The sequence below is a fragment of the Mauremys reevesii genome, linkage group 3 (genome assembly GCF_016161935.1).
Source record: "Mauremys reevesii isolate NIE-2019 linkage group 3, ASM1616193v1, whole genome shotgun sequence".
Classification (NCBI taxonomy): domain Eukaryota; kingdom Metazoa; phylum Chordata; order Testudines; family Geoemydidae; genus Mauremys; species Mauremys reevesii.
Genome location: NC_052625.1, coordinates 144,362,242 through 144,387,188, shown reverse-complemented (window position 1 = coordinate 144,387,188; position 24,947 = coordinate 144,362,242). Strand labels below are relative to the sequence as shown.

The 24,947-nt window shown below is 49.0% G+C and overlaps 1 protein-coding gene across 1 annotated transcript in view; it reads left to right on the top strand.

The window, feature by feature from the left end:
* The window catches only part of NT5E (5'-nucleotidase ecto), a 68,278-nt gene that overhangs the window by 23,772 nt on the left and 19,559 nt on the right, over positions 1-24,947 (top strand). Inside the window, exons 5-7 of the mRNA XM_039532555.1 lie at positions 16,322-16,476; positions 18,151-18,259; positions 20,115-20,264. Coding sequence (XP_039388489.1) covers positions 16,322-16,476; positions 18,151-18,259; positions 20,115-20,264 — 414 coding nt within the window. The remainder of the gene's footprint in view (positions 1-16,321; positions 16,477-18,150; positions 18,260-20,114; positions 20,265-24,947) is intronic.

Sequence of the window (24,947 nt, the reverse complement as noted above, 5' to 3'; positions counted from 1 at the left end):
AGCTATGCATATAAAATTAATTACTAGTTGAGTATTCCTATATGGTTATTTGGGTGATTATTGGTAAGATTGTTCAGTTTTAAAATATGCAAAAAGTGTTTTAAACAAATGTGTAAGGTAGTGCTGCTATAACTAGGAGTAACTGAGATGATAAGTAAGAGAAAATTTAGTTTGAATATTTAAAAAAAAAAAGCCTCTGCTGGACTGTGCAATGTCTCCCAAAGGACATGGTAGAAGTCCTATTGATTGGCAGTTTAAAACAAGACTGAGCAAAAGTAATTGCAAACAGGGGCGGCTCTAGGCACCAGCGCGCCAAGCAGGCGCTTGGGGCGGCCGTTTCCCGGGGGGGCGGCATTTGGCTCCGGTGGAGCTCCCGCCGGCATGCCTGCGGCAGGTCCACTGGAGCCCGGGACGAGCGGACCTGCCGCAGGCATGACTGCGGCGGGCCCCGTCTTCCCGCGGCTCCGGTTGAGCTCCCGCAGGCATGACTGCGGCAGGTCCGCTCGTCCCGGGCTCCGGTGGACCTGCCGCAGGCATGCCGGCAGGAGCTCAACCGGAGCCGCGGGAAGAGGGGACCCGCCGCGGGACCGGGGAAGGGCGGCGCAGCGCTCCGCGCTGCTTGGGGCAGCCCAATTTCTAGAGCCGCCCCTGATTGCAAATGTACTGCAGGGAATAATCCTGCTGTGGCAGGGGATCAATTCACTCACCTAATTGTATTTTCCCCTATTTCTGGGTTTTATGATTATAATGAATATTGTAATCTTGTAACAAGTAGGATCCTCTGTACTTTCACTCATAATTGGATTTCATATCAAGTAAATTTTGATATTGTTCAAGGAGGTCTCATGGAAGGAAAGGTTAATATATTCTAGAATCACTAAGGAGCAAATTTTCCATAACATTTGTATGAACGTAGGGTTCTAATTAATGGAAGATGACTTCTTTGAGATGTGTCACTCATGTCTATTCCATGCTAGGTGTGTGTAAGCCAAGTGCACAGTTGCCAGAGATTTTTCCCTGAGTGGTAGCCGTTGGGTCAGCTCTAGTGCTCTTTGGAGTCACATGCACCAGTATAAGGGGCGCCCCCAGCCCCTCACCCTCTCAGTTCCTTCTTACCGTCCATGACGCTTGCCTGGAATGATCCTTCTTGGGGTATGTCTACACTACCAGAGTAGTTCGATTCTACTTAAATCGAATTTGTGGAACTGATATTACAAAGTCAAACGTGTGTATCCACACTAAGGACAGTAATTCGACTTTGTGAGTCCACACTAACGGGGCAAGCGTCGACATTGGAAGCGGTGCACTGTGGGCAGCTATCCCATAGTTCCCGCAGTCCCCGCTGCCCATTGGAATTCTGGGTCGAGCCCCCAATGCCTGCTGGGGGAAAAAATGTGTCGAGGGTGGTTTTGGGTAACTGTCGTCATTCAACCGTCACTCCTGCCCTTCCTCCCTGAAAGCGCCGGCGGGCAATCTGTTCACGCACTTTTCTGGTGAGTGACAGCGCGGACGCCACAGCACTGCGAGCATGGAGCCCACTGCGATCATCGCTGCAGTTATGGCCGTTGTCAACTCCTCGCACCTTATCGTCAGATGCTGAGAAATCGGGCGAGGAGGCTACGGCAGCGCAGTGAGGACATGAAGTCTGAGAGTGGCACAGACCTCTCAGAAAGCACGGGACCCCACGCCGTGGACATCATGGTGGCAATGGGTCATGTTCATGCTGTGGAACGGCGATTCTGGGCCCGGGAAACAAGCACGGACTGGTGGGACCGCATAGTGCTGCAGGTCTGGGATGAATCACAGTGGCTGCGAAACTTTAGGATGTGTAAGGGAACTTTCCTTGAACTGTGTGAGTTGCTGTCCCCTGCCCTGAAGCGCAAGGACACCTGGATGCGAGCAGCCCTGACTGTGCAGAAGCGAGTGGCCATAGCCCTCTGGAAACTTGCAACGCCAGACAGCTACCGGTCAGTGGCGAACCACTTTGGCGTGGGCAAATCTACCGTAGGGGTTGCTGTGATGCAAGTTGCCAACGCAATCGTTGAGCTACTGCTCTCAAAGGTAGTGACCCTGGGAAACGTTCAGGTCATCATAGATGGCTTCTCCGCGATGGGATTCCCAAACTGCGGTGGGGCTATAGATGGAACTCACATCCCTATCCTGGGACTGGACCACCAGGCCAGCCAGTATATTAACCGAAAGGGCTACTTTTCAATGGTGCTGCAAGCACTGGTGGCCCATAGGGGACGTTTTACCAACATCAACGTCGGATGGCCGGGCAACGTTCATGATGCGCGTGTTTTCAGGAACTCTGGTCTGTTTAGACGCCTGCAGGAAGGTATTTTCTTCCCGGACCACAAAATAACTGTTGGGGATGTGGAGATGCCTATAGTGATCCTCAGGGACCCAGCCTACCCGCTAATGCCCTGGCTCATGAAGCCCTATACAGGCGCCATGGACAGTGACAAAGAACTCTTCAACTACCGGCTGAGCAAGTGCAGAATGGTGGTGGAGTGTGCTTTTGAACATCTCAAGGGGAGATGGAGAAGCTTACTGACTTGCTCAGATCTCAGCAAAACCAATATCCCCATTGTTATTGCAGCTTGCTGTGTGCTCCACAATCTCTGTGAGAGCAAGGGGGAGACCTTTATGGCGGGATGGGAGGTTGAGGCAAATAGCCTGGCTGCTGATTACGCCCAGCCAGACAGCCGTGCGATTAGAAGAGCCTAGCGGGAAGCGCTGTGCATCCAGGAGGCTTTGAAAGCTAGGTTCCTCAGCGAGCAGGGTAACCTGTGACTATTAAGTTTGTTCCCCCCCTTCCACCACACGTTTAAAAATAAAATACATGGAACTTTGTTAATTAACACCGTTTTCTTTATTACTGATTTTGCGGTAAAGGGTTGAAACTGGGACGCAGACTGTGGTGGGTAGGGTGTGTAGTGATGTAAAGACTGCTTCTAAACTTGAGGAATGACCCCCTTCAAACACAGTCTCCTCTAAAAGAACATGACGGAAACAGTAATTAACAGAAAAGTATTTTTTATTATCAACTAGACAGGGGATGAAACTGGGACTTGGGTGAGGCGGGAAGGAAAGGACTTATCAAAATTTTGGGAATGAGAGCCTTCTTGTACTTGAGCACTCTGCAGGGGTGGAGTGACAGTTTTCACGGACCCTGCCGCCCCTCCTTCTTGGTACTTTGGGTGAGGGGGGTATGGGACTTTGTGGCGGGGGAGGGCGGTTAGAGATAGACTGCAGTGGGGCTCTGTCCTCCTGCCTCCGGTCCTGCAGGACATCCACAAGGCGCCGGAGCATGACCGTTTGCTCCCTCATTAGTCCAAGCAGTGTTTGAGTAGCCTGCTGGTCTTCCTGCCGCCACCTGTCCTCCCGTTCGCTGTGTGAGCGCTGGTACTGTGAGATGTTCTCCCTCCACTGGGTCTGCTGGACCGCCTCGGCTCGGGAGCAGCCCATAAGTTCTGAGAACATCTTGTCCCATGTCCTTTTCTTTCGCCGCCTAATCTGCGCCTCTGTGAGGGGGATGCCGGGGTTGGTCGGGAGACAGTCGCAGCTGTGTGATGGGGAAAAAGGGAGTGAATTCCTTACAAAGATACATTTTTGCAAACAATGAACATAGTCTAGTCTGTCTCTGTGAACAAGACCATGCACAGCACCTATCTCATGCGCACTCAGGACAAGTTCGAATTTTCGGCCTTCGCATTCAGTGCCTGGGGTCTTGCAGTGGAGATCAGACAAGCGGGGCAGGACAGCAGAATTTGTGTAGCAGGCAGACATGGTAAGCCGTAGACTTTTGGCTGCTTAAAACTTAATTTATAGCAGTGCCCTCCTTTCACGGTCAAAGCAATACTCCTAGCGTTGGCCAGTTCCTGCTGCCGGCAATCCGGAAAGCATGAACTCTGCCCCTGTCCCACCCCCTCGTGGCTGTCCCCAGGAAAGATCCCTGTATGCTGCCCCTGTCCCGCCTCCACCGCGGGGCTGTAAACCGCCGGTTACAGTTATGTAAAGGAACAGGCAAGCAGTCCCAACACTAACATTCCCCTAATTCAAAGCAGGCCACCATAAGCAAAATCACCCTGATGAGGATCAGTGACACAGATAAAGACCGCATGCTGCGTGAAAGCCAGCAAAAACCAGGGCCCTGTGCCGCCATGCTCTGCGAGGCAATGATACCCGAGTACTTGATGATAGCCTGGCGTGGAAAAGTGTGCTACCACGGAGGACGCAATAAGGCCGCTCTCCCCAGGAACCTCATGCAGAGGCTTTTCAATTACCTCCAGGAGAGCTTCGTGGAGATCTCCCATGAGGATTTCTGTTCTATCCCCGTACATATTGACCTTCTTTTCCATTGTTAATATTCCTGTTCTGTTAAAAATAAATGTTTACATGTTTAAAGCACTTACCGACTGATCCTTCCCCTGATTCAGGATCCGGGTTAACAGCTGGGGAGGGTTGGTAGAGGATCTATGTGAGGGTGATGAAGAGATCCTGGCTGTCGGGGAAATCAGCGTTGTAAGCGCTGTCGACTGCCTCATCCTCCTCATCTCCTTCCTCATCTTCCCCGTCCGCGAACATCTCCGAGGAACCGGCCGTCGACACTATCCCATCCTCAAAGTCCACGGTCAGTGGTGGGGTAGTGGTGGCAGCCGCACCTAGAATGGCATGCAGTGCCTCGTAGAAGCGGTATGTCTGGGGCTGGGATCCGGAGCATCCGTTTGCTATTTTGGTCTTCTGGTAGCCTTGTCTCAGGTCCTTGATTTTCATGTGGCATTGCATTGCATCCCGGCTGTATCCTTTCTCTGTAATGGCTTTGGAGATCTTCTTGTAGATCTTCGCATTCCGTTTTTTGGAGCGCAGCTCCGAAAGCACAGACTCATCGCCCCACACAGCGATCAGATCCAAGACTTCCTGATCAGTCCATGCTGGGGCCCTCTTTCTATTCTGAGATTGCATGGACTCCTCTGCTGGAGAGCTCTGCATTGCTGCCAGTGCTGCTGAGCTCGCCACGATGTCCAAACAGGAATTGAGATTCAAACTGGCCAGACAGGAAAAGGAATTCAAATTTTTATGTGGCTTTTCGTGTGTGGCTGGTGAGAGCATCCAAGCTCGGACTGCTGTCCAGAGCGTCAACAGAGTGGTGCACTGTGGGATAGCTCCCGGAGCTATTAGCGTCGAATTCCATCCACACCTATCCTAATTCGACATGGCCATGTCGAATTTAGAGCTACTCCCCTCATCGGGGAGGAGTACAGAAATCGAACTAAAGAGATCTCTATGTCGAACTAAATAGCTTCGTTGTGTGGACGGGTGCAGGGTTAATTCGATTTAACGCTGCTAAATTCGACATAACCTCCTAGTGTAGACCAGGCCTTGGTCTTGCAAGGCTTCTTTCCCAGTGGTTTGGACTTTTCTGTTGTATATTGTATAGTTATTGTACTTAGTGTATATAGTTTAGTTTCTGTAGTAGTGTTAATAGTTGTCCCTGGCATCGAGGGACTTCTGCCACAGGGGCTGGACATGCCCCAGTCTCCAGGCTTCGAGCTGTGTGCCTCCTGCGGCAAGCTGATGCCAGTGAGTGACCCACACTCTAGCTGTCTAAGGTGCCGCGGGGAATCTCATGTTAAAGAGAAGTGCCAGATCTACAGGGGCTTCAAACCGTGCACACAAAATGATGGGATATTAATCTAAAGGCCTTATTCATGGAGGCAGCCCTCAGACAGTCTTGCAGCCGAGCCGCTCCAAATTGGCGCCAAGCACTTCAGCTTCCATCCGAAGCACTCCGCCAGCACCGTGCTCGTCCCAGTACTGTTCTCCATCCTCGGTGCCAAGGAAGAAGCATAAGAAACAGTGCACTGAGAGAGGGTGCTCTCCGGTGCCGAAGAGGGACAAGCAGGGAGTGACCAGCATAGTGAGACCCACGCCGGGCCACTCGTCCTCCCCAGAGCCACTGATGGCTTTAGCGACTGCTGCCTAGAGCACCAAGTCTGGTCTGGGATCTGCCTCCAACTCCTGGGAACAGCTGTGGGACAACACACCTGTGGACGCCTTTGACCCCAGAGGCTTTCCAGTCGGCAAAGGACCTGATGTCCCTCCCAATCCCGCTGACCCCTCCAGGCTCCCTGACCCCTCCAGCCAAGGTGACTGAGGATGGAAGGGCGCAAGGGGCAATGAGCTCCACCGTGGTACCGATCACTGTGGGGCTGTTAATATCTTCCATGGTCCCCATACAATGGTTGCCAGCTCCCCGGCACCACCTGAAAGCAGAAGCGAGTACTGCGCCACTGTGGACTCCAAGGGAAGAATCCTCTTCAGAGTTCGAAGAGGAATCCTTCGCTCCACCTAAGACCTATTGGTACCCAGGCTACACACCGGACTTTGGTACCAGCCCCCTACTTAGTGCATGGCCACCAGGCCACTGGGGTGGCAGTATTGGAATATATGGGGGTTCCTCTGGTACCGGGCCCCTCTTCACACCACTCAGACTTGGTGGTGTCCGAGATGCAAGCTACCATTTTGTCCTGTTCGGTAGTATACCCTGATTCCAGTCCCCACCCTGGTGCCTATGTCCAAGAAAGCCCCTCCTCCAGTACAGGCCTCTTCCTCATCATCCCTGGGTGGGCCAGTTGCAGGCCCTAGTTATCCACTCCTGCCGGATGACTTCAGGGCCCACCAAGAGCTCCTGAAAAGGGTCGCCACAAACTTGGGACTAGAAGTCAAGGAGCTCACGAAGTCTGCACACAGCCTAATTGACATCTTGGCTGCAGCAACTCCCTCCAGAGTAGCCCTGCCCATTAATGAGGTGGTTATGTGACCCATCAGGGCACTATGGCAGACTCCTTCTCTGCTCCCCACCTCAAAAATGGCAGAGAAGAAATACTATGTCCAAGCCAGTGAGTTTGAGTACTTTTACTCAACTCCCCCTCCCCCGAGGTCCCTGGCAGTGTTGGCGGCAAATAAGTTAAGTGCTATCCCCAGACATAAAGAGGCCAAGAGACCTGTTGGGATGTAAGGTTTATTTCATGGGCAGTTTCCAGTTGCGTATCTCCAACCAGCAGGCTCTACTGGAGAGGTACAATTTTAACCGGTGGGACTCATTGTCCAAATTTAAGAATTGCCTGCCGCAGGAGTTGAGGCAGGATTTCACAGCCATCCTAGAGAAGGGCAAGGCAGTGGCCAGGATCTCCCTCCAGGAGGCTCATGAGGCGGCTGACTCAGCAGCCAGGACTATGGCGTCAATAGTCACCATGAGGTGCTGTTCATAGCTTCATTCATCAGGCTTCCCTCATGAAGTGGAGCAGTCCGTCCAGGACCTCCCCTTTGAGGGGGACCTCACTGTTCTCTGAACAGATGGATTCCAAGCTTCATGGCCTCAAGGACTCAAGGGCCATCCCCCGCCCCTTGGGCCTTTACATGCTTCCTGCCTCCAGGAAGCATTTTAGGCCCCAGCAGCCTCCCAGGTTCATGGCACCTCCAGGAGCCCTACAAAAGAAAAGGGAAGGGTTATAAGCAACGCCAACCCCTACCTTCTACCTCTGCCTCTGTTGGTCTTGCATAATTATCCCAGCAGGGCCACGCAGGCCTTTTGAAGGCATGCCCGACAATGGTATACCAGTCTCGACATCAGACCCATCCCCCATTTTGTTTTTGGCTGCCTTTCACTCTTCAGCCTAGTGTGGTCACATATAGCATCGGACCATTGGGTGCTCAGCACTATAACAGTCGGTTTCACTCTCCAGTTTTCTTCCACCCCTCTCCGCACCCCTCTTCGTGGACCCTTTTCAGGAGCAGCTTCTTGTCCAGAAGGTGCAAGCCTTTCTATGTGTAGGGGCCATAGAGAAGGTTCCTCAATACTTGAAAAGGGAAGGGGTTTTACTCCCGATATTTCCTAATCCCAAAGGCCAACGGGGTCTATAGCCCATCCTGCACCTGTCTCACCTCAACAAATATCTCGGAAACGGAGGTTCCGCATGGTCTCCCCAGCCTCCATCATTCCCTCCCTGGATCCAGGAGACTGGTACGCTGCCCTCAATTTAAAGGACAATTATTTCCACATCTAATTTTCCATGGTCACAGGATATTTCTCAGCTCTGTAGTGGATCAGTGCCACTACCAATACACTGTGATTCCCTTTGGCCTGTTGGCAGCCCCACAAGTCTTCACAAAGTGTATGGCAGTGGTGGCAGCCTTTCTCAGGTGTTGAGGCATGCAAGTCTACCAGTACCTTGACAATTTGCTGATCAAGAGTTGCTCACAGGCTCTGGTCCAGCACAGCATCAGTACAGTATACACCACCTTCCAGGCCCTGCGTCTGGTGATGAACAAGTGGAAGTCAACTCTGGTCCTGGTTCAGAGAATAGAATTCATCATGGCAGTGCTCGATTTGACACAGGCCAAGGCCTACCTATCAGAGCCAGATTCTGAGCTATATCAGACCAGATCTCCGTCACGACCCACCCAGTAACAGCTGCTCGTGTCTGCCTCAAACTATTGGGATGCATGGTGGTATGTACCTATGTGGTACAGTACCCAAAGATATGCCTCAGACCCCTCCAGATGTGGCTGGCATCAGTCTACTCCCTGAGAAGACATCACCTAGTCTCAATACTCACGATTCCACCTCCAGTCATTGCTTTGTTGACCTGGTGGAGAGACTCAGGCCTTGTCTACACTATAAGACTATTTCGAATCAACTTAGTTCGAATTTGTGGATTCGACCTTATGAAGTCGAATTTGTGTATCCATACTAAATACAGTAATTCGAATTTCTGAGTCCACATTAACGGGGCCAGCGTCGACTTTGGAAGCAGTGCACTGTGGGAAGCTATCCCACAGTTCCCGCAGTTCCCGCTGCCCATTGGAATGCTGGGTAGAGCTCGCAATGCCTGCTGGGGGAAAAATGTGTCGAGGGTGGTTTTGGGTAACTGTCATCATTCAACCGTCACTCACAACCGCCCTCCCTCCCTGAAAGCGCCGGCGGGAAATCTGTTCGCGCACTTTTCTGGTCGGTTACAGCGTGGACGCCACAGCACTGCGATCATGGAGCCCGCTGCGATCATCGCTGCACTTATGGCCGTTGTCAACTCCTCGCACCTTATCGTCCACCTCTTCCACGGTCAGCTGCTGAGAAATTGGGCAAGGAGGCTCCGGCAGCGCGGTGAGGAGAGTGGCGCAGACCTCTCAGAAAGCAGGGTACGCCGGGCAGTGGAGATCATGGTGGCAATGGGTCAAGTTCATGGTGTGGAACGGAGATTCTGGGCCCGGGAAACAAGCACGGACTGGTGGGACCGCATAGTGCTGCAGGTCTGGGATGAAACAGAGTGGCTGCGAAACTTCAGGATGCGTAAGGGCACTTTCCTTGAACTCTGTGACTTGCTGTCCCCTGCCCTGAAGCGCCAGGACACCCGGATGCGAGCAGCCCTGAGTGTGCAGAAGCGAGTGGCCATAGCCCTCTGGAAACTTGCCACACCAGACAGCTACCGGTCAGTAGCGAACCACTTTGGCGTGGGCAAATCTACCGTGGGGGTTGCTGTGATTCAAGTAGCCCACGCAATCGTTGAGCAACTGCTCTCAAAGGTAGTGACCCTGGGAAACGTTCAGGTCATCATAGACGGCTTCGCCGCGATGGGATTCCCAAACTGCGGTGGGGCTATAGATGGGACTCACATCCCTATCCTGGCACCAGCCCACCAGGCCAGCGAGTACATTAACCGAAAGGGCTACTTTTCCATGGTGCTGCAAGGACTGGTGGACCATAGGGGACGTTTTACCAACATCAACGTCGGGTGGGCGGGCAAGGTTCATGACGCGCGTGTGTTCAGGAGCTCTGGTCTCTTTAGACTCCTCCAGGCAGGTACTTTCTTCCCGGACCACAAAATAACGGTTGGGGATGTGCAGATGCCTACAGTGATCCTCGGGGACCCAGCCTACCCGCTAATGCCCTGGCTCATGAAGCCCTATACAGGCGCCCTGGACAGAGAGAAGGAACTCTTCAACTACCGGCTGAGCAAGTGCAGAATGGTGGTGGAGTGTGCTTTCGGACGTCTCAAGGGGAGATGGCGGAGCTTACTGACTCGCTCGGACATCAGCGAAAAGAATATCCCCGTAGTTATTGCTGCTTGCTGTGTGCTGCACAATCTGTGTGAAAGCAAGGGTGAGGCCTTTTTGTCCGGATGGGATGTTGAGGCAAATCGCCTGGCTGCAGTTTACGCTCAGCCAGACACCCGTGCCAAGAGAATATCCCAGCGGGAAGCGCTGTGTATCCGGGAGGCTTTGAAAGCAAGTTTCCTCGGAGATCAGGGTAACCTATGACTCTCCACTTGCTTTCAAGAGAAACTGACCCTGGGCCTGTCTGTTTGTGTCAATTTCGATCTGCGGCTACATGCCGCGTTCTCCAAGTTTCCCCCACTTCCAAAGCACGTTTTAAAGCAAAGTAATTGTTACACTCATTATTAATAAATCTTTGTTTTACTTTGCATTTCTGTTCTGGTGTTGAAACATGGACGCATACTGTGCTGGGCACAGTGTGCACTGACGTACAGACCGCTTCCTCCATAGAGGACTGACATCCTCCTGCTCCTACATAGGTCTCTGGGGTGGGGGACGGCTGAAAGTGGTTCTGCATGAAGGGGAGGGTTTGCAGGAAGGGGCGAGTGGTGCCTTCTTTGCATAGGGGTTTGGATGACGGCAGTGGGCTGCGGGTTTGTGCGTGGGAAGGGGTGATGGGTGTGGGAGAAGGGTGAGTATCTGTCTGTGGATGAGGGCTCTTGTTGGGGCTCAGGGCAGCGGATAGGCTCGTTGATCCGTTGGAAGTGCATGGTAAGGGCAGCCTGCCTTTACATTAATGGCGTGGCAGGCGCTAGGACCCTGGACAAGCATACACAATACGAAATGACCAGGGGCAGCATACACAACACAGAATGACCCTGGTGCCTACTGACTGCAGTGTGTGTGTGCCCCGCAGTTGATCCTTTCCCCAAGTCTGTACCCTGGTACTGTAGGCTATACTGTGCAAGTATGAAACCCCTGTCCACCCCATACACCGAAAAATCCTCTGACAGGAAAGACATGACCGAAACAGTGATTAACAGCAAACATCTTTTATTAATCTAATAAACAGTGGGGGGATGAACCTTGGATTTGGGACTGGCTGAGCCTATAAGGGAAGCACTTCTACAAATTTCTAACGTGAGAAGTGCGGGGTACACGGTCGCTCTGTTCTGGTTCAGTGACAGTTCTCACGGCCTCTACCGCCCCTCCGTCTTGTACTTTTGGGTGAGGGGGGGCCAGGACTTCTTGGCTGGGGGGGGCGATTGCAGAGACACTGCAGGGGGGCCCTGTCCTCCAGCCTGCGGTCCTGCAGGACATCAACAAGGCGACGAAGCGTGTCCGTTTGTTCCTTCATGAGACCAAGCAGCGTTTGGGTGGTCTGCTGGTCTTCCTGCCGCCACCTATCCTCACGTTCCATGAGTGTGCGATGCTGCTCACATAGGGTCTCCCTCCAGTGTTTCTGCTCTGCAGCCTCTGCTCGGGAGCAGGCCATCAGTTCAGCGAACATCTCGTCCCTAGTCGTCTTCTTTCGCCGTCTAATCATTGCCAGTCTCTGCGAGGGGGATGCCGGGGCAGTCCGGGAAAGAGCCGAAGCTGTGTGATGGGGAAAGTTAGTGATTTCCTTGAACAGATACATTTTTGCGAACAGTGAACACCGTCTAGTCAATTTCTATGAAGAAGACCGTACCGGGCAACAAGTCTCACGTGGTCTCAAGAGAAGCACAACATTTTGGGCTACGCTCTGATTGGCTGCGGCATTGCACAGGAGAGCGGAGAAGTCAGGAGAGATAGCTGAATCCGTCTAGCAGACAGTCCTGGTAAGCCTTACAGTACATTATGCTTATCAGTTAACGGATAGCTGTGCTCTCCTGCTAAAGGCAATCTGGAAATCAGATACTATGACCCTTTTCCAGCCACTCCCGACACTGCAGGGGAAAGATCAATGTATGCTTTTCCTCTGTGGCCTACAGCACGTGGCTGCTAAGCGAGGGGCTTTGTTATGCAAAGTATAAGTAAACCATTAAGAACAGTAACTATTCGCTAATTGCCCTAATTAGATGCAGCACTTCATGAACGAGATTACCCTGAGGCGGGTCTCTCAAGTACAGAAAGACAGGATGTTAAGGGAAGCACTTCACCGACCGGGACCCTACGCGGCCATGCTGGTTGAGGCGATGGTTCCCCTGTATCTACGGATGTCGTGGCGTGGAAGAGTGTGCTTCACCGGAGGACCAAATAAGGCACCTCTTCCTAGAAACCTCCTGCGGAGGGTATTTGAGGAACTTTTTGAAGCATTTGTGGAATTGTCCATGGAGGACTATTGTTCCATCCCAATCTGTGTGGACCTACTGTTCGTATAGTTTCCCGTTAAAAACTTTTAGATATAGTATTTAGATATAGAATTTCTATTTTTTGTATACATGTTTTCGTACAAATAAATGTTTTCTTGTTTATACGATTTACCGCCTGATCCTTCCCCTGACTCTGAGTCCGGGTTCACGGCCGGGGAGGGTTGGTAGGGAATCTCTGTGAGGGTGAGGAACAGATCCTGGCTGTCAGGGAAAGCGGCATTGTGTACGCTGTCGCCTGCGCCTTCCTCCACGGACCCTTCGTCGTCTTCCCCATCGGCGAACATCGAGTAGGAACTGTCCTGGTTCACTATGCCATCCACTGAGTCCACGGTCACTGGTGGGACAGTGGTGGCAGACCCACCGAGAATGGCATGCAGTGCCTCGTAGAAGCGGCATGTCTGGGGCTGTGCTCCGGAGCGTCCGTTTGCCGCTCTGACTTTTTGATAGCCTTGCCTCAGGTCCTTGACTTTCACGTGGCACTGCATCACATCCCGGCTGTATCCTTTCTGTGTCATGGCTTGGGAGACCTTCTCGAAGGTCTTTGCATTACGCTTGTTGGAGCGCAGCTCCGACAGCACAGACTCCTCGCCCCACACAGCGATCAGATCCTGGACTTCCCGGTCTGTCCATGCTGGGGATCTCTTTCTATTCTTCCATTGGGCTGACTCCTCTGCTGGAACGCTCTGCATCTTTGCAGGTGCCGCGGAGCTCGCCCCGATGTCAAAGCAAGAAATGAGATTCTAACTGTCCAGACAGGAAAAGGAATTCAAATTTTCCCGGGTCATTTCCTGTGTGGCTGCTCAGAAAATCCAAGCTCGGACTGCTGTCCAGAGCGTCAACAGAGTGGTGCAGTGTGGGATAGCTCCCGGAGCTACTAAGTTCGATTTGCATCCACACCTAGCCTAATTCGAGCTAGCAAGTGCGAATTTAGCATTACTCCACCTGTCGGGGTGGAGTACCAAATTCGAACTAAGGAGCCCCCTAGTTCGAATTAAATGGCTTCTTGGTGTGGACGGTTGAGCGATTAGTTCGAATTAACGCTGCTAAATTCGATTTAAGGTCCTAGTGTAGACCAGGCCTCAGGATCAGTAATAGTAGGGATATCCTTTGCTGCTCCTCAATCATCCATTACCCTAGTCTGAGATACATCAGACCTGGGGTGAGGAGCCCATCTGGGCAGTTTCAGGACTCAAGGCCTCTGGTCCCAGGAGGAACTTGCCCTGCATATAAAAGTTAAGTACGCTTGGCTTCCTCAGATCTCAGGCAGAGTGGTGCAGATTCTGATGGACAACACTGCATCAATGTTTTCCATCAACAAGCAGGGAGGAGCGCTGTGCCTTCAGCACTGTGCCAGGAGGCTCTCCAGCTATGGAACTTTTGCATGAAAAACGCTATTCACCTTGAGGCATCACATCTCTCAGGAGCCCAAAACGCCCTGGCAGATCACCTCAGCAGATCCTTTTCTTCTCACCATGAGTGGTCTCTTCACCTGGAGGTTGTCAGTGTCATCTTCCAGAGGTGGGGGCCTCCCCTGGAGGACCTGTTCACCACAAGGCAGAACAGGAAATGCCATCAGTTCTGCTCACTGCATGAGCTACCTTTCTGATGCTTTCCAGCTCTCAGGGGCAGACCACCTACTGTATGCCTTCCCACTGATTCCGTGGGTTCACAAGGTCCTCCTGAAAATCAAACAGGACAAGGCAAAGGTTATCCTCATAGCACTGACATGGCCACACCAGCATTGGTTTGCCACGCTTATGGACCTCTCTGTAGCAGGTCTACTCACACTCCCCCTGGACTTGATTTCACAAGACCACGGCCAGTTACTTCACCTAAACCTCGCCTCCCTGCACCTGACTGCATGGTTGCTATGTGGCTGAACCCTGAAGAGCAGGCCTGCTCGCTTAGGGCTTGTCAGGTCTTGATAGGTAGTACCTGGCCAAGTGGAAAGTTTTCATTTGTTGGGCCTCTGAGCTGAACCTCTCTCCATCCCGATCTCTGCAGTCAACTGTAGACTATCTGCTACACTAAAGCATCAGGGTCTGTCTCTCCCGTATATTAAGGTTCACCTGGCAGCCATCTCTACTTTCCACCCTCTGTGATGAATGGCAGATCGGTGTTCTCCCACAAGATGATGGCTTGATTTCTCATGGGGCTGGAAACACTCTACCCTCAAGTTCATGAGTCTCTTCCCCCTGTGGACCTAAACCTGGTCCTGTCGAGGCTCACAGGGCCACCTTTTGAATCGTTGGTATCATGCTCTCTACTGCTTCTCTCCCCGTAATAGGTCACCTTCTTGGGGGCAATTACCTCAGCCAGAAAGGTCTCTGAGATCAAAGCTGTGCCGTCAGAACCCCCTTAAACAGTGTTCTCCAAGGACAAGGTCCAGCTGTGCCCCCATCTGCCCTTCCTACCAAAAGTAGTGTCACAATTCCAGAACTAGGACATTTTTTTTCCCTCCATTTTCTTCCCAAAACCTCACAAGCCCCAAGGAGGAGCGGTGCCATCATACGTTGGCTATTAGGTGGGCCCTCACCTTTTACATTGAGAAAACTACGTCCTTCTTCAAGTCCACCCAACTCTTTGTAGCAATTGTGGAAAGAATGAGAGGCGTACCCATGTCATTCCAAAGAATCTCATCCTGGATAACCAACTGTATCTGAACTTGCTACGAGCAGGCAAAAGTTCCACCTCCAGTCATAGTCATTGCTCATTCCTCAAGAGCCCAGTCTTCGTTGGCAGCATTCCTTGCACAGATACCCATCCAGGACATTTGCAGAGATGCGACCTGGTTGTATGTTCAGACCTTCACTTCTTACTACACCATCACCCAGCAAGCCTGCGATGTGCCGGTTTCAGGAGAGCAGTGTTGCAGTCAGCATGTCTATGAACTCCAGGCCCACCTCCGGGGATACTGCTTGTGAGTCAACTACCGTATAATGGACATGAACAAGCACTTGAAGAAAAAATGGTTACTAACCTTTTGTAACTGTTGTTCTTCAAGATGTTTCTCATTTCCATTCCATGACCAGTCCTTCTGTTGGAGTGAGAAAGAACTGAAAGGCATGGGGTCGGGGGTGCCCCTTGTGAGGAAAAATACGGTGGGCTTACAACTTTGGCCAGGCTTTTAGGCCTAAACTTTGGATAAGCTTGTTTTTAGGCTGTGTTGAACTTTGGTTCAGCTTGTCTATGTGTATAAGGGGAAGAGAAAAGGGGGACACAGTGATGGAAGAGTGATGAAAAGTTGCTTCTGTGTGTCAAGAGGTAAAAGGAGTCACAGTGGAAAGTTCCCAAAATGGAATAGTGGCTTTGTGTGTATAAAGGGCATAAGGGGTAAAGTGATAAAGTCCCCAAGTAGCATAAGTTGCAATGGCCAGGCTTATGAAATATATCACCACAACAGTTGTGTTAGAAAGGTTGCTGACCACAAAAGAACAGACGGTGAGTAACGGGAGGCCTAGTGGGCGAGACACTTGTTTTTGCTTTTGTTCTATATTAATTTTGCAATGTATTCCAAATAAGGTAATTAATACGGAAGTATGTGTAATTTGTCTGTGGTTTTAACCTTTATAAGCTGGCTAGAAATTTATGGAAAGCAGAGCAGTTTGCCTCTTGCGTGGGGCCATGCTGACTCTCCCGCATATATGCTTGTATAAAATAAAGGAGCCTCAGGCTGTCTGATCTAAAATCAACCGTGTGGTCAATTTTCCACAACACCCTTTTAGCAATGCATACGCGCATGACTCCAGAGGGCACTAGTGCCAGCCCAACAGATGCCACAGAGGGGAAAAATCTCCAGCAACTGTGCACACACCTAGCATGGAATGGTCATGAGCAACACATTTAGAAGAACAACAGTTACAAAAGGTTCGTAACCATTTTAACCTCATTCTATGCTTCTATTGTAGATAGAGTCTTGAAAGAAGAAGTTGACAAGTGGAAGATACAGCTAAATAATTTTTCTTCCCAAGTGATAGGAAAAACTATAGTTTACCTAAATGGTACAAGTCAGGCATGCCGTTTCCAAGAATGCAACTTGGGAAATTTGATTTGTGATGCCATGGTAAGAAACCACAGACTATAATTTAATCTGAATTAATATTTGAAGGCTTTGGGACAATTCAACTTTACTGGACTCTCTAGAGAGTTCTATTATTCTTGGGGTTTTGTGTTGCTTTCATGTTAAAGACTGGTAACAGTGAGATCCCTAGCAGAGTTCATAGAATTCTGTGGCAGCAGTTACTCCTTTTATAAGTGTTTGACATAGAAGATCTACCAATTCCTGGATAGGTCTGGAATATGTTTAGCTCTCCCTTTTGGACTTGATCCCGAGAATCTCAAAACTCCCACAATACCCATTAAAGTCAATGAATAGCTCTCAGGAACTCACTGCTATGCAAGTTTCGGGATGAAACTCCTTATGTGGGGCCAGGGCTGTTCTCAATAGAACAAAAAAGAGAACGGATCAGAAATTTGTTCATTTATCTCTGTCACTTGTTGCACAGAGTTGTGTGGATACTACAAACTCTCTGGGAATAGTCATTTGAATTTTTAATCAAATTTGCTTTATTAGTATAGTGGATGGTGCCCAATATTCAGAGAAAGCCAATTTCTTATTCATAAACAAGTTTTTATGCTGAAAATTTGCTGAAGAACTAAGGCTACCAGTTAATTTTTAATTCACATGTCTGTTGTCCATTTCCATGGAGATATGAATTAGAGTAAGATTTTTTTTTCAACGCTATCAAATGCTCCACTAAAATCCCAGTACAGTAATCGCTGCTATCTCTTCCCTTCAGCCACTATTTTTGTAATTTACCTGACAAAGATACTAGATTAGTCTGGTAGTGTTTATTCTTAAACCAGGCTGATTATTGCCCCATTATTCTATGGCAGTCTTTTGATTCTCTTGCTGTGTGTTTTCCATTTACTTTACTAGAGATAAATGCAGGAGGATCTCGTGAAACCATTCTGACTTAAGTAAGGGTCTAATTTGGTCCTCTGAGCAACAGGTATATAGATTGCGCTTTACTCTTTGGAAAAATCTGCACTCCATTTGCTTTCCTCCAATCTTCTAGTTCTCTACCTTCCCAGGGTTTTTAAGATGGTTTCAGATATTAAATGCTAGTGATACAATAAGTTGCTCTGTCAGGTCCCTTAATCTTGAAGGCACATCATTAGACTGGTTTATGTGTTTAAATTTTCTGATTCTTCCCCTTCAAGGTTTTTATGAACAGCTCTATTTAAGGTCTCTCACATTTCCTAATTTTTGAGATATGTGTAAGTTATTGCTCTGTATTTCAATGTTTTCTGAAATAACACATCACCCTTTACTCTTCCTTTATGACGCTGTCTACGAATCATCCCTTCCCTCATTTAGTTTTGGCTTTAGAGAGTGCGGTTTAGGTTTCTTCCTCCTATAATGTCACACTCTGGTTTTTAAAAAATTCCAGAGATTGCAGGAAGAAAAGACAGAGAGAGGCTTATTTTTAAACTTGATTTGTTTGTAAAAATAATAAATAATAAAACTGTGGCTGCAGAATTTTTAAAAGTTCTTTAAAGATAGTTGTAAATGGCACGATTGATTGGCTTTCTCCCTAACTCCTAGGGAGAAATACAGGCCTACCAACCTGGAAAAAGCTCCCAGAAACTCCGATTTTGTAACTTCTAAAATTCCTGCATATAGATTAAGCAAAGATTTAAAAAGTGGTTAAAATATTTTGTGCTAATGTTACAGATTTACAATAATCTCAAACATCGAGATGAAAATACATGGAATCATGTTTCAATGTGCATCATAAATGGCGGTGGGATACGGTCACCCATTGATGAACGCAACAATAATGGTATGTTAGCTTGTTTAATGCTGCTTTTTATACTGTTGCCTGTACTTTTACATATTTTGTTATCATGCACTATACCAACTACAAAAGAACAGTTTTTCTGGATTCAGGAGTATGGCACTAATCCTGCCAATTCTTATAATTTGTAGTTCATGTCAGTAGTTTCGCTGGAACCAGTAACATGCATAAAAGTTAAGCACATTGTATACATAACTGATTCTGAAACACAATCAGAAACAACTAATATCTATATTTCAGTGCTTGAGAGTGCACAGTGCAGTCCCAGAAGTAACAAATTAATTGAGGAAGCACCAATAGAAAACTTGAATTTTAAGAATAATGAAGAATATTCTCTCAATAGAGCTTACCCATTTTAGTATTCTAGGCATTATCAAAATAGAGCTCCACCAACAGATAAAATTGGATCATATAAAAATCTGAAATAGCGTACAGCCATACTACCTCTTGTAAGCCTGGCCTAGATACCTAGGCTGCATCTGCACTGAGGCTATTCTCAACTTCTCCCACTGTTAGTCCAGCACTAATGCAGCTGCAGCCTTGCTGGCATTGTTGACAGAACTAGCAGGGTTTGGTCACTGATGTTTTTACCACTATGGCTTGTCATTATGCTCAGAAGAAGTGGAGATGGTATTCTTCACTTCCTGGTCTAAACTTTTATGTAGAGTGGCTATGTCTGTTAGAAACCTGTTATGTTCTGCCACATAGGTAAGTGAATTCTGTATCCTCTTATGGTGCCATAACTTCAGTCTAATATTACAAAATCTAAGAACAATTTGTTTTAATTTTGGATAACTCATTTTGTAGGACTGTTATAGCAATTGCAAGCAACTGGATAAGCTGGCTAAATTTTGTAAGAACTTCTGTTTTTCTTGTCCCAGGATTGACTGGTAGCTATTTTCCACTTATCTTCTTTCATATGGCAAGAGAGTTGATTAGCAACATTCAAATAACCAAATTCAGAGTAGCGAGGCAGCAGGTAGCTTGGGAAGTGGCTTGGTGTAAATTCTGAGATGTTGCTGGCAAACAATTGAAGCAAGTACTCATTTACAGTGTGGTCCATCATTTGCGACTGACTGGTGTCCAGAGTCATTTTGCGCTGTTTCCAGGGTAGGTTGAAGCCTGGAAGTACTTTTGTGGAGTTGGCAGTAAGGTGATTGCTTGGGACATTGCCATTGTCCCAGAATTCTTTCCTGTGTGCCTCAGGATTGCATGACAACGCTTAAGAGCTTTAGCCCGATCCCAAAAAAGCTTGTGATATTTCAGGCATATCTTTGGGAAATTCTGGAGGTCCTCAACAGTGTCCATGTCCTTCTCCTTCAGAACTTTTGGAAGATAGTCATACATAGCATGGGACAGAGTTCCTACATTAAGTAGGTACACATGTAAAGCTGGTCCTATGGTTCTCTGATTCTGTCCCATTCAAGGACTCTTGACAGATTTTTGCATTACTAATCCATACCAGGAGATCAACAAACTGACATCTGGTAGCCTTTGACAATATCCACTGTGTTCATTATTAATATGTAGCAGAAGCACCACATAAAGGTTGTCACCTTGCTCCCATTTCCACTAGTGAAGCTGCAGTATAGGTGGGTTATGCATATCACAACATAAGCAGAGGTAGAAAATCCTTAGATATATCTAGCTGGCCAATTTGGAAAACTGAGATACAGATCAAAAGATGGAACCTCTACTCCTGAACTATTAAATTACATTGCTTCAAATGATACACGGCTTTATAGGTTATGTAGCACACTATTAAGTGATCTTAAACAAGATATGTAAGGTGCTCTATTATGAAGAACATTTGTTTACATAAAGTGTTGTTCTATCCAAGGTACTATTACGATGGAGGACCTGCTAGCTGTACTACCATTTGGAAGTACTTTTGATCTGATTGAGTTAAAAGGCTCCACTCTCAAAGAAGCATTTGAGCACGGTGTGCGCAGACATGGACAAGGAACTGGCGAGCTGCTGCAGGTTGGGGGTTAGTTACTCTTTTTTTTTTTTAATTATTATTATTCTCTTTCCAATATAGCCATATTTCATGCTGCCCTTATTGGCATTTATACCTCTGGGGAACCAGCTGCACTGCCCCAAATGGAAATGAAATAAAATTGAAAATACATTTATCTTCATGGTAGTTGTATGCACCATTCTGTTGCACAGCTTTTCTCCTCCTTCATCACTAATGAAATCTAGAGGCAGGTCAGTGTTGTTGCTGGAGGCTACAGGACTAACTTCTCCCTCCTTTGTTCAGGCTTCCAGATTTTTTGCCTCTTGGGGTGGAACAAGTTGGCGGTTCAGTTTCCCCCATCATTTTGTTTTTAACTTTATTTTTATTCATTGTTGTGTGGCTGCGACTTTAGTCTTCCCCCTCCTCCCCAGCTTAGGTAAATAGCAGCGTGGTGGCTTCAACCACCTTCACCTGTCGTTCCAGTGCTTCTCTGCAGGACTCCTCTGCCCTCTCAGTCCCTGGCTAAAACTAAGTAATGTTCCCTGTGTGAGGCAGCACTTAGATACTCTACTGAGGGCAAATTGTGCCCTGTCTGTTCCCAACCAGCTGAGCCACGCTGCCAGATACAGGGCTCAGTCAGCCCAGCAGCTCGGGTCCCCATCCTGCTCCGAGGAGCTGTGACTCCAATGCAGAAAAGCCTGAGTAGGAGCTTCGAGCATCTGGGGGGAGAGAAGGATGCTACCCAGCCAGCTCAGGAGGTAGGTTGCTCAACAGACCTGGGCCAGAGGGAGAAACCCCCCTGAAAGGAGCCAAAGTTCCTCCCTGGCTACTGAAGTGGGGCCTCTTCTCCCTGCGGGAAAGAAAAAAGGCTCCTATACAGCTCCCTTGCCTCCCCCTGTGGATTGAGGGATTCTTATGATGTTCAAAGGTAAGTCTGGCAAACTCCTCAGGGGTCCCAAAAAGGTAAAGCAAGCATCACCTTTGCAGCGCAGCAGTTAATATTGTCAGTGAACAATGTGTGCAATTGTCAGTGGACAATGGATGCAAACAGGAGTTAAACCCTTCCTTTGCCTTCCCCAAGGCAGTGTTTGCTGGGAGTTTTCTGCTACACAGAGACTCTCGCAGTGCTCTGTATCATGCTCACCACCTTTTCCCCACCCTGCAGCATGTCTGGACCAGCAGAGGGGCCTGTCCTTCCAGGGCAGTCCTGCCTCAGGCTGCAATATAAAGGGGAATTGTGGTAGTCTGGCCTTCCACTCATAAGCATCACTGCCAGGAAAAAGGGCTCAGATTTCACACAGCAGCAGAATGGAATTGTGCCTTCTGATCATCAGCCATAATTTAAACCCTTGCACTGCCCAAAAATGGCTTAGAAGGTGGAAGGTAGGAAAGAGTCTCTCGCTTTCGTGCCCCTTCCCTCCCCGCCCCCTACCCCGACTGTCTCCACATTAACGCTTGAGGAGTACTTCAGGCAGTCTGACCAGAAGAGATGAGGATTCCACTCCCAACCACGCTGCACCATCATGGAGTTACAGAGGTGTAAGTGTGAGATCCCTTCCCATGTTCAAAATGATCCTGACTGATTGCTTGACTGCGTGGTGGGGAAATGGGCACCCCGGGGATGGGATTTCCAATATGCACTAATGTGCTGCACATTAACTAGTCCATGTACGCCCTGTTAGTGCTCACAAAGAATTCCCTAGTGTGTGTTAACAGCAGTACGTTAAAACACGCTAGGGCACTTCTCGTGTGCACTAGCAGGATCCACACAGACCAACTAATGTGCAACACATTAGTGCATGTTAGAAATCCTAACCTCGTCATGTCTACATAGTGTTGTAATGGGCAAGACCTGCGTAAAGACCCAAGTGGTACTATACTACTCCTACTTACTTGAGTGCTAGCTAGGCTGGAGGAGCAATGCAGGCAGCCTTTCAAACTCCCCTGGACACTTAGCAAGCTATTCCTACAGTCAAAATGTGTACCAGTAGCCCTCCTTGGTGGTATGATCCCCCAGACCAGGACAGATAGCAAGCTACCTCCCCACTCTAACGTCCAGGGCAAGTACCACACACATCACCAAAAAACCCTCCCTCTTCCCCCACCCCAAAAAAAACCCCCAAAAACCCTGCAAGACTTTTTTAGTACAGGATATTAGTGGCTAGCAAGGAACTCATTAATTTAGTAAAATACCATATTAGGCACAGTTTCCCATGGATACCTCCCTAGTACATCATAAGATCCAAATGTAGACTTCTGATTAAAACCGAATGTTAAACTAAGTGTTTCCATAAAAACAAATTACATAAATGTTGGGAGTGTAAGATTGGCTTCAGAAGGTTTGTCACTTCCAAAAAAGGAAGAAAAAAATGAACAAATAAAAAGCCCCATAGCTCATAAGAGCGATGATGCACTGCTTCAGATATACCCTTTCAGACCGAACACATTGCATATACTTTAGTAAGAAAAGCCTTCTTCAGCTAGGGGTATGATCCTTGCTTGGAGTGAGATGGCTCAGATTTTGTCCTGGCCAAACTCTTGATGTGATTTGTGATGAGCAATGGCTTCTAACTCTCTGGCTACAAGGAATCCATGTTATACCCATGAAAAGACGGTTACTCACCTTTGTAACTGTTGTTCTTTGAGATGTGTTGCTCATATCCATTCCAATTAGGTGTGAGCGTGCTGTGTGCACGCTCGTCAGAAGATTTTTACCCTAGCAACACTTGGTGGGTCGGCTGGGTCGCCCCCTGGAGTGGCGCCGCTATAGCGCCAGATATATACCCCTGCCGATCCAACGGCCCTTCAGTTCCTTCTTGCCGGCTACTCAGACAGAGGGGAAGGAGGGCGGGTTTGGAATGGATATGAGCAACACATCTCGAAGAACAACAGTTACAAAGGTGAGTAACCATCTTTTCTTTTTCGAGTGCTTGCTCATATCGATTCCAATTAGGTGATTCCCAAGCCTTACCTAGGCGGTGGGGTCAGAGTGAGACGTTGCAGAATGCAAAACTGCTGAACCAAAGGCTGCATCGTCTCTGGACTGTTGAACCAATGCATAATGTGAGGCAAAGGTGTGAATCGATGACCAGGTAGCAGCCCGACATATTTCCTGGATGGGGACATGGGCCAGGAAAGCGGCAGAAGAGGCTTGCGCCCGAGTAGAATGGGCGGTGAGATGGCTAGCCGGAATATGAGCCAATTCATAGCATGTTCGGATGCAGGATGTCACCCAAGATGAGATTCGTTGGGAAGAGACCGGCATGCCTTTCATGTGGACTGCCACCACTACAAAGAGCTGAGGCGAACGTCGGAAGGATTCGGTTCTCTCTCTATAAAAAGCGAGAGCCCTACGGATATCCAAGGTATGTAGTTGTTATTCCCGACGCGATGAGTGCGGCTTTGGGAAAAAGACTGGGAGGAAGATGTCTTGATTGACATGAAAAGCAGACACCACCTTAGGGAGGAAAGAGGGTGTGGTCGCAGCTGTACCTTGTCCTTGTGGAATACCTTATACGGGGTATCCGCTGTCAAGGCCCGAAGCTCTGATACTCGTCTTGCCGAGGTGATAGCGACGAGGAAGGCTGTCTTCCAGGAAAGGTACAGCAGCGAGCAGGTGGCCAGAGGCTCAAAGGGGGCCCCTATAAGCTTGGCTAGCACCAGGTTTACATCCCAGGTAGGGGTTGGGTGTCTGACTTGAGGGTACAAGCGTTCCAATCCCTTAAGGAACCTGGAAACTATGGGGTGAGAAAAAATTGAATGGCCACTTTCGCCTGGGTGGAAGGCGGAAATAGCTGCCAGATGTACCTTTATAGAAGAGACCGCCAGGCCCTGCTTTCAGGGACCAGAGGTAATCCAGGACAGTAGGGACAGATACCTGTCCGGGGACTAAGTTACTCTGAGCGCACCAATGGGAGAAACGCTTCCACTTGGCGAGATATGTCATCCTAGTGGAAGGCTTCCTACTGCCCAAGAGTACCTGTTGTACTGAGGCAGAGCAACGCAACTCAGACTGGCTCAACCACGCAGCAGCCATGCTGTGAGATGAAGGGATTGCAGGTCCGGATGGTGAAGCCTGCCGAAGTCCTGTGTTATGAGGTCCGGCCAGAGTGGCAGGGGAATCGGGTTTGCCACTGAGAGGTCGAACAACAGGGTGTACCAATGCTGCCTTGGCCATGCTGTAGCAATGAGGATCAGGTGGGCTCTGTCCCTGTGGAGCTTGAGTAGGACTCTGTGGACGAGCGGAAACAGTGGGAAGGCATAAAGTAGGTGCCTCTTCCACGGGATCAGAAATGCATCTGAGAGGGAGCCCGGGGAGTGTCCTTGGAAGGAGCAGAACACCTGGCATTTCCTGTTCTCTCGGGAGGCAAAGAGGTCTATGTGGGGAAAGCCCCACCTCCAGAAAACAGAATGGATAACGTCCGGACGGCTCGACCACTCGTGAGACTGGAAGGACCTGCTGAGGTGATCTGCCAGAGTGTTCTGGACTCCTGGGTGAAAAGACACTACCAAATCGATAGAGTGGGCTATGCAGAAGTCCCAGAGGCAGATGGCTTCTTGACAAAGGAGGGAGGAGCGTGCCCCGCCCTGCTTGTTTATGTAAAACATGGCCGTTGTGTTGTCCGTGAACACTGATACACAACGGTCTTGGAGATGGCCCCGAAACACCTGGCATGCTAGATGGACTGCTCTCAGCTCCCTCACGTTGATGTG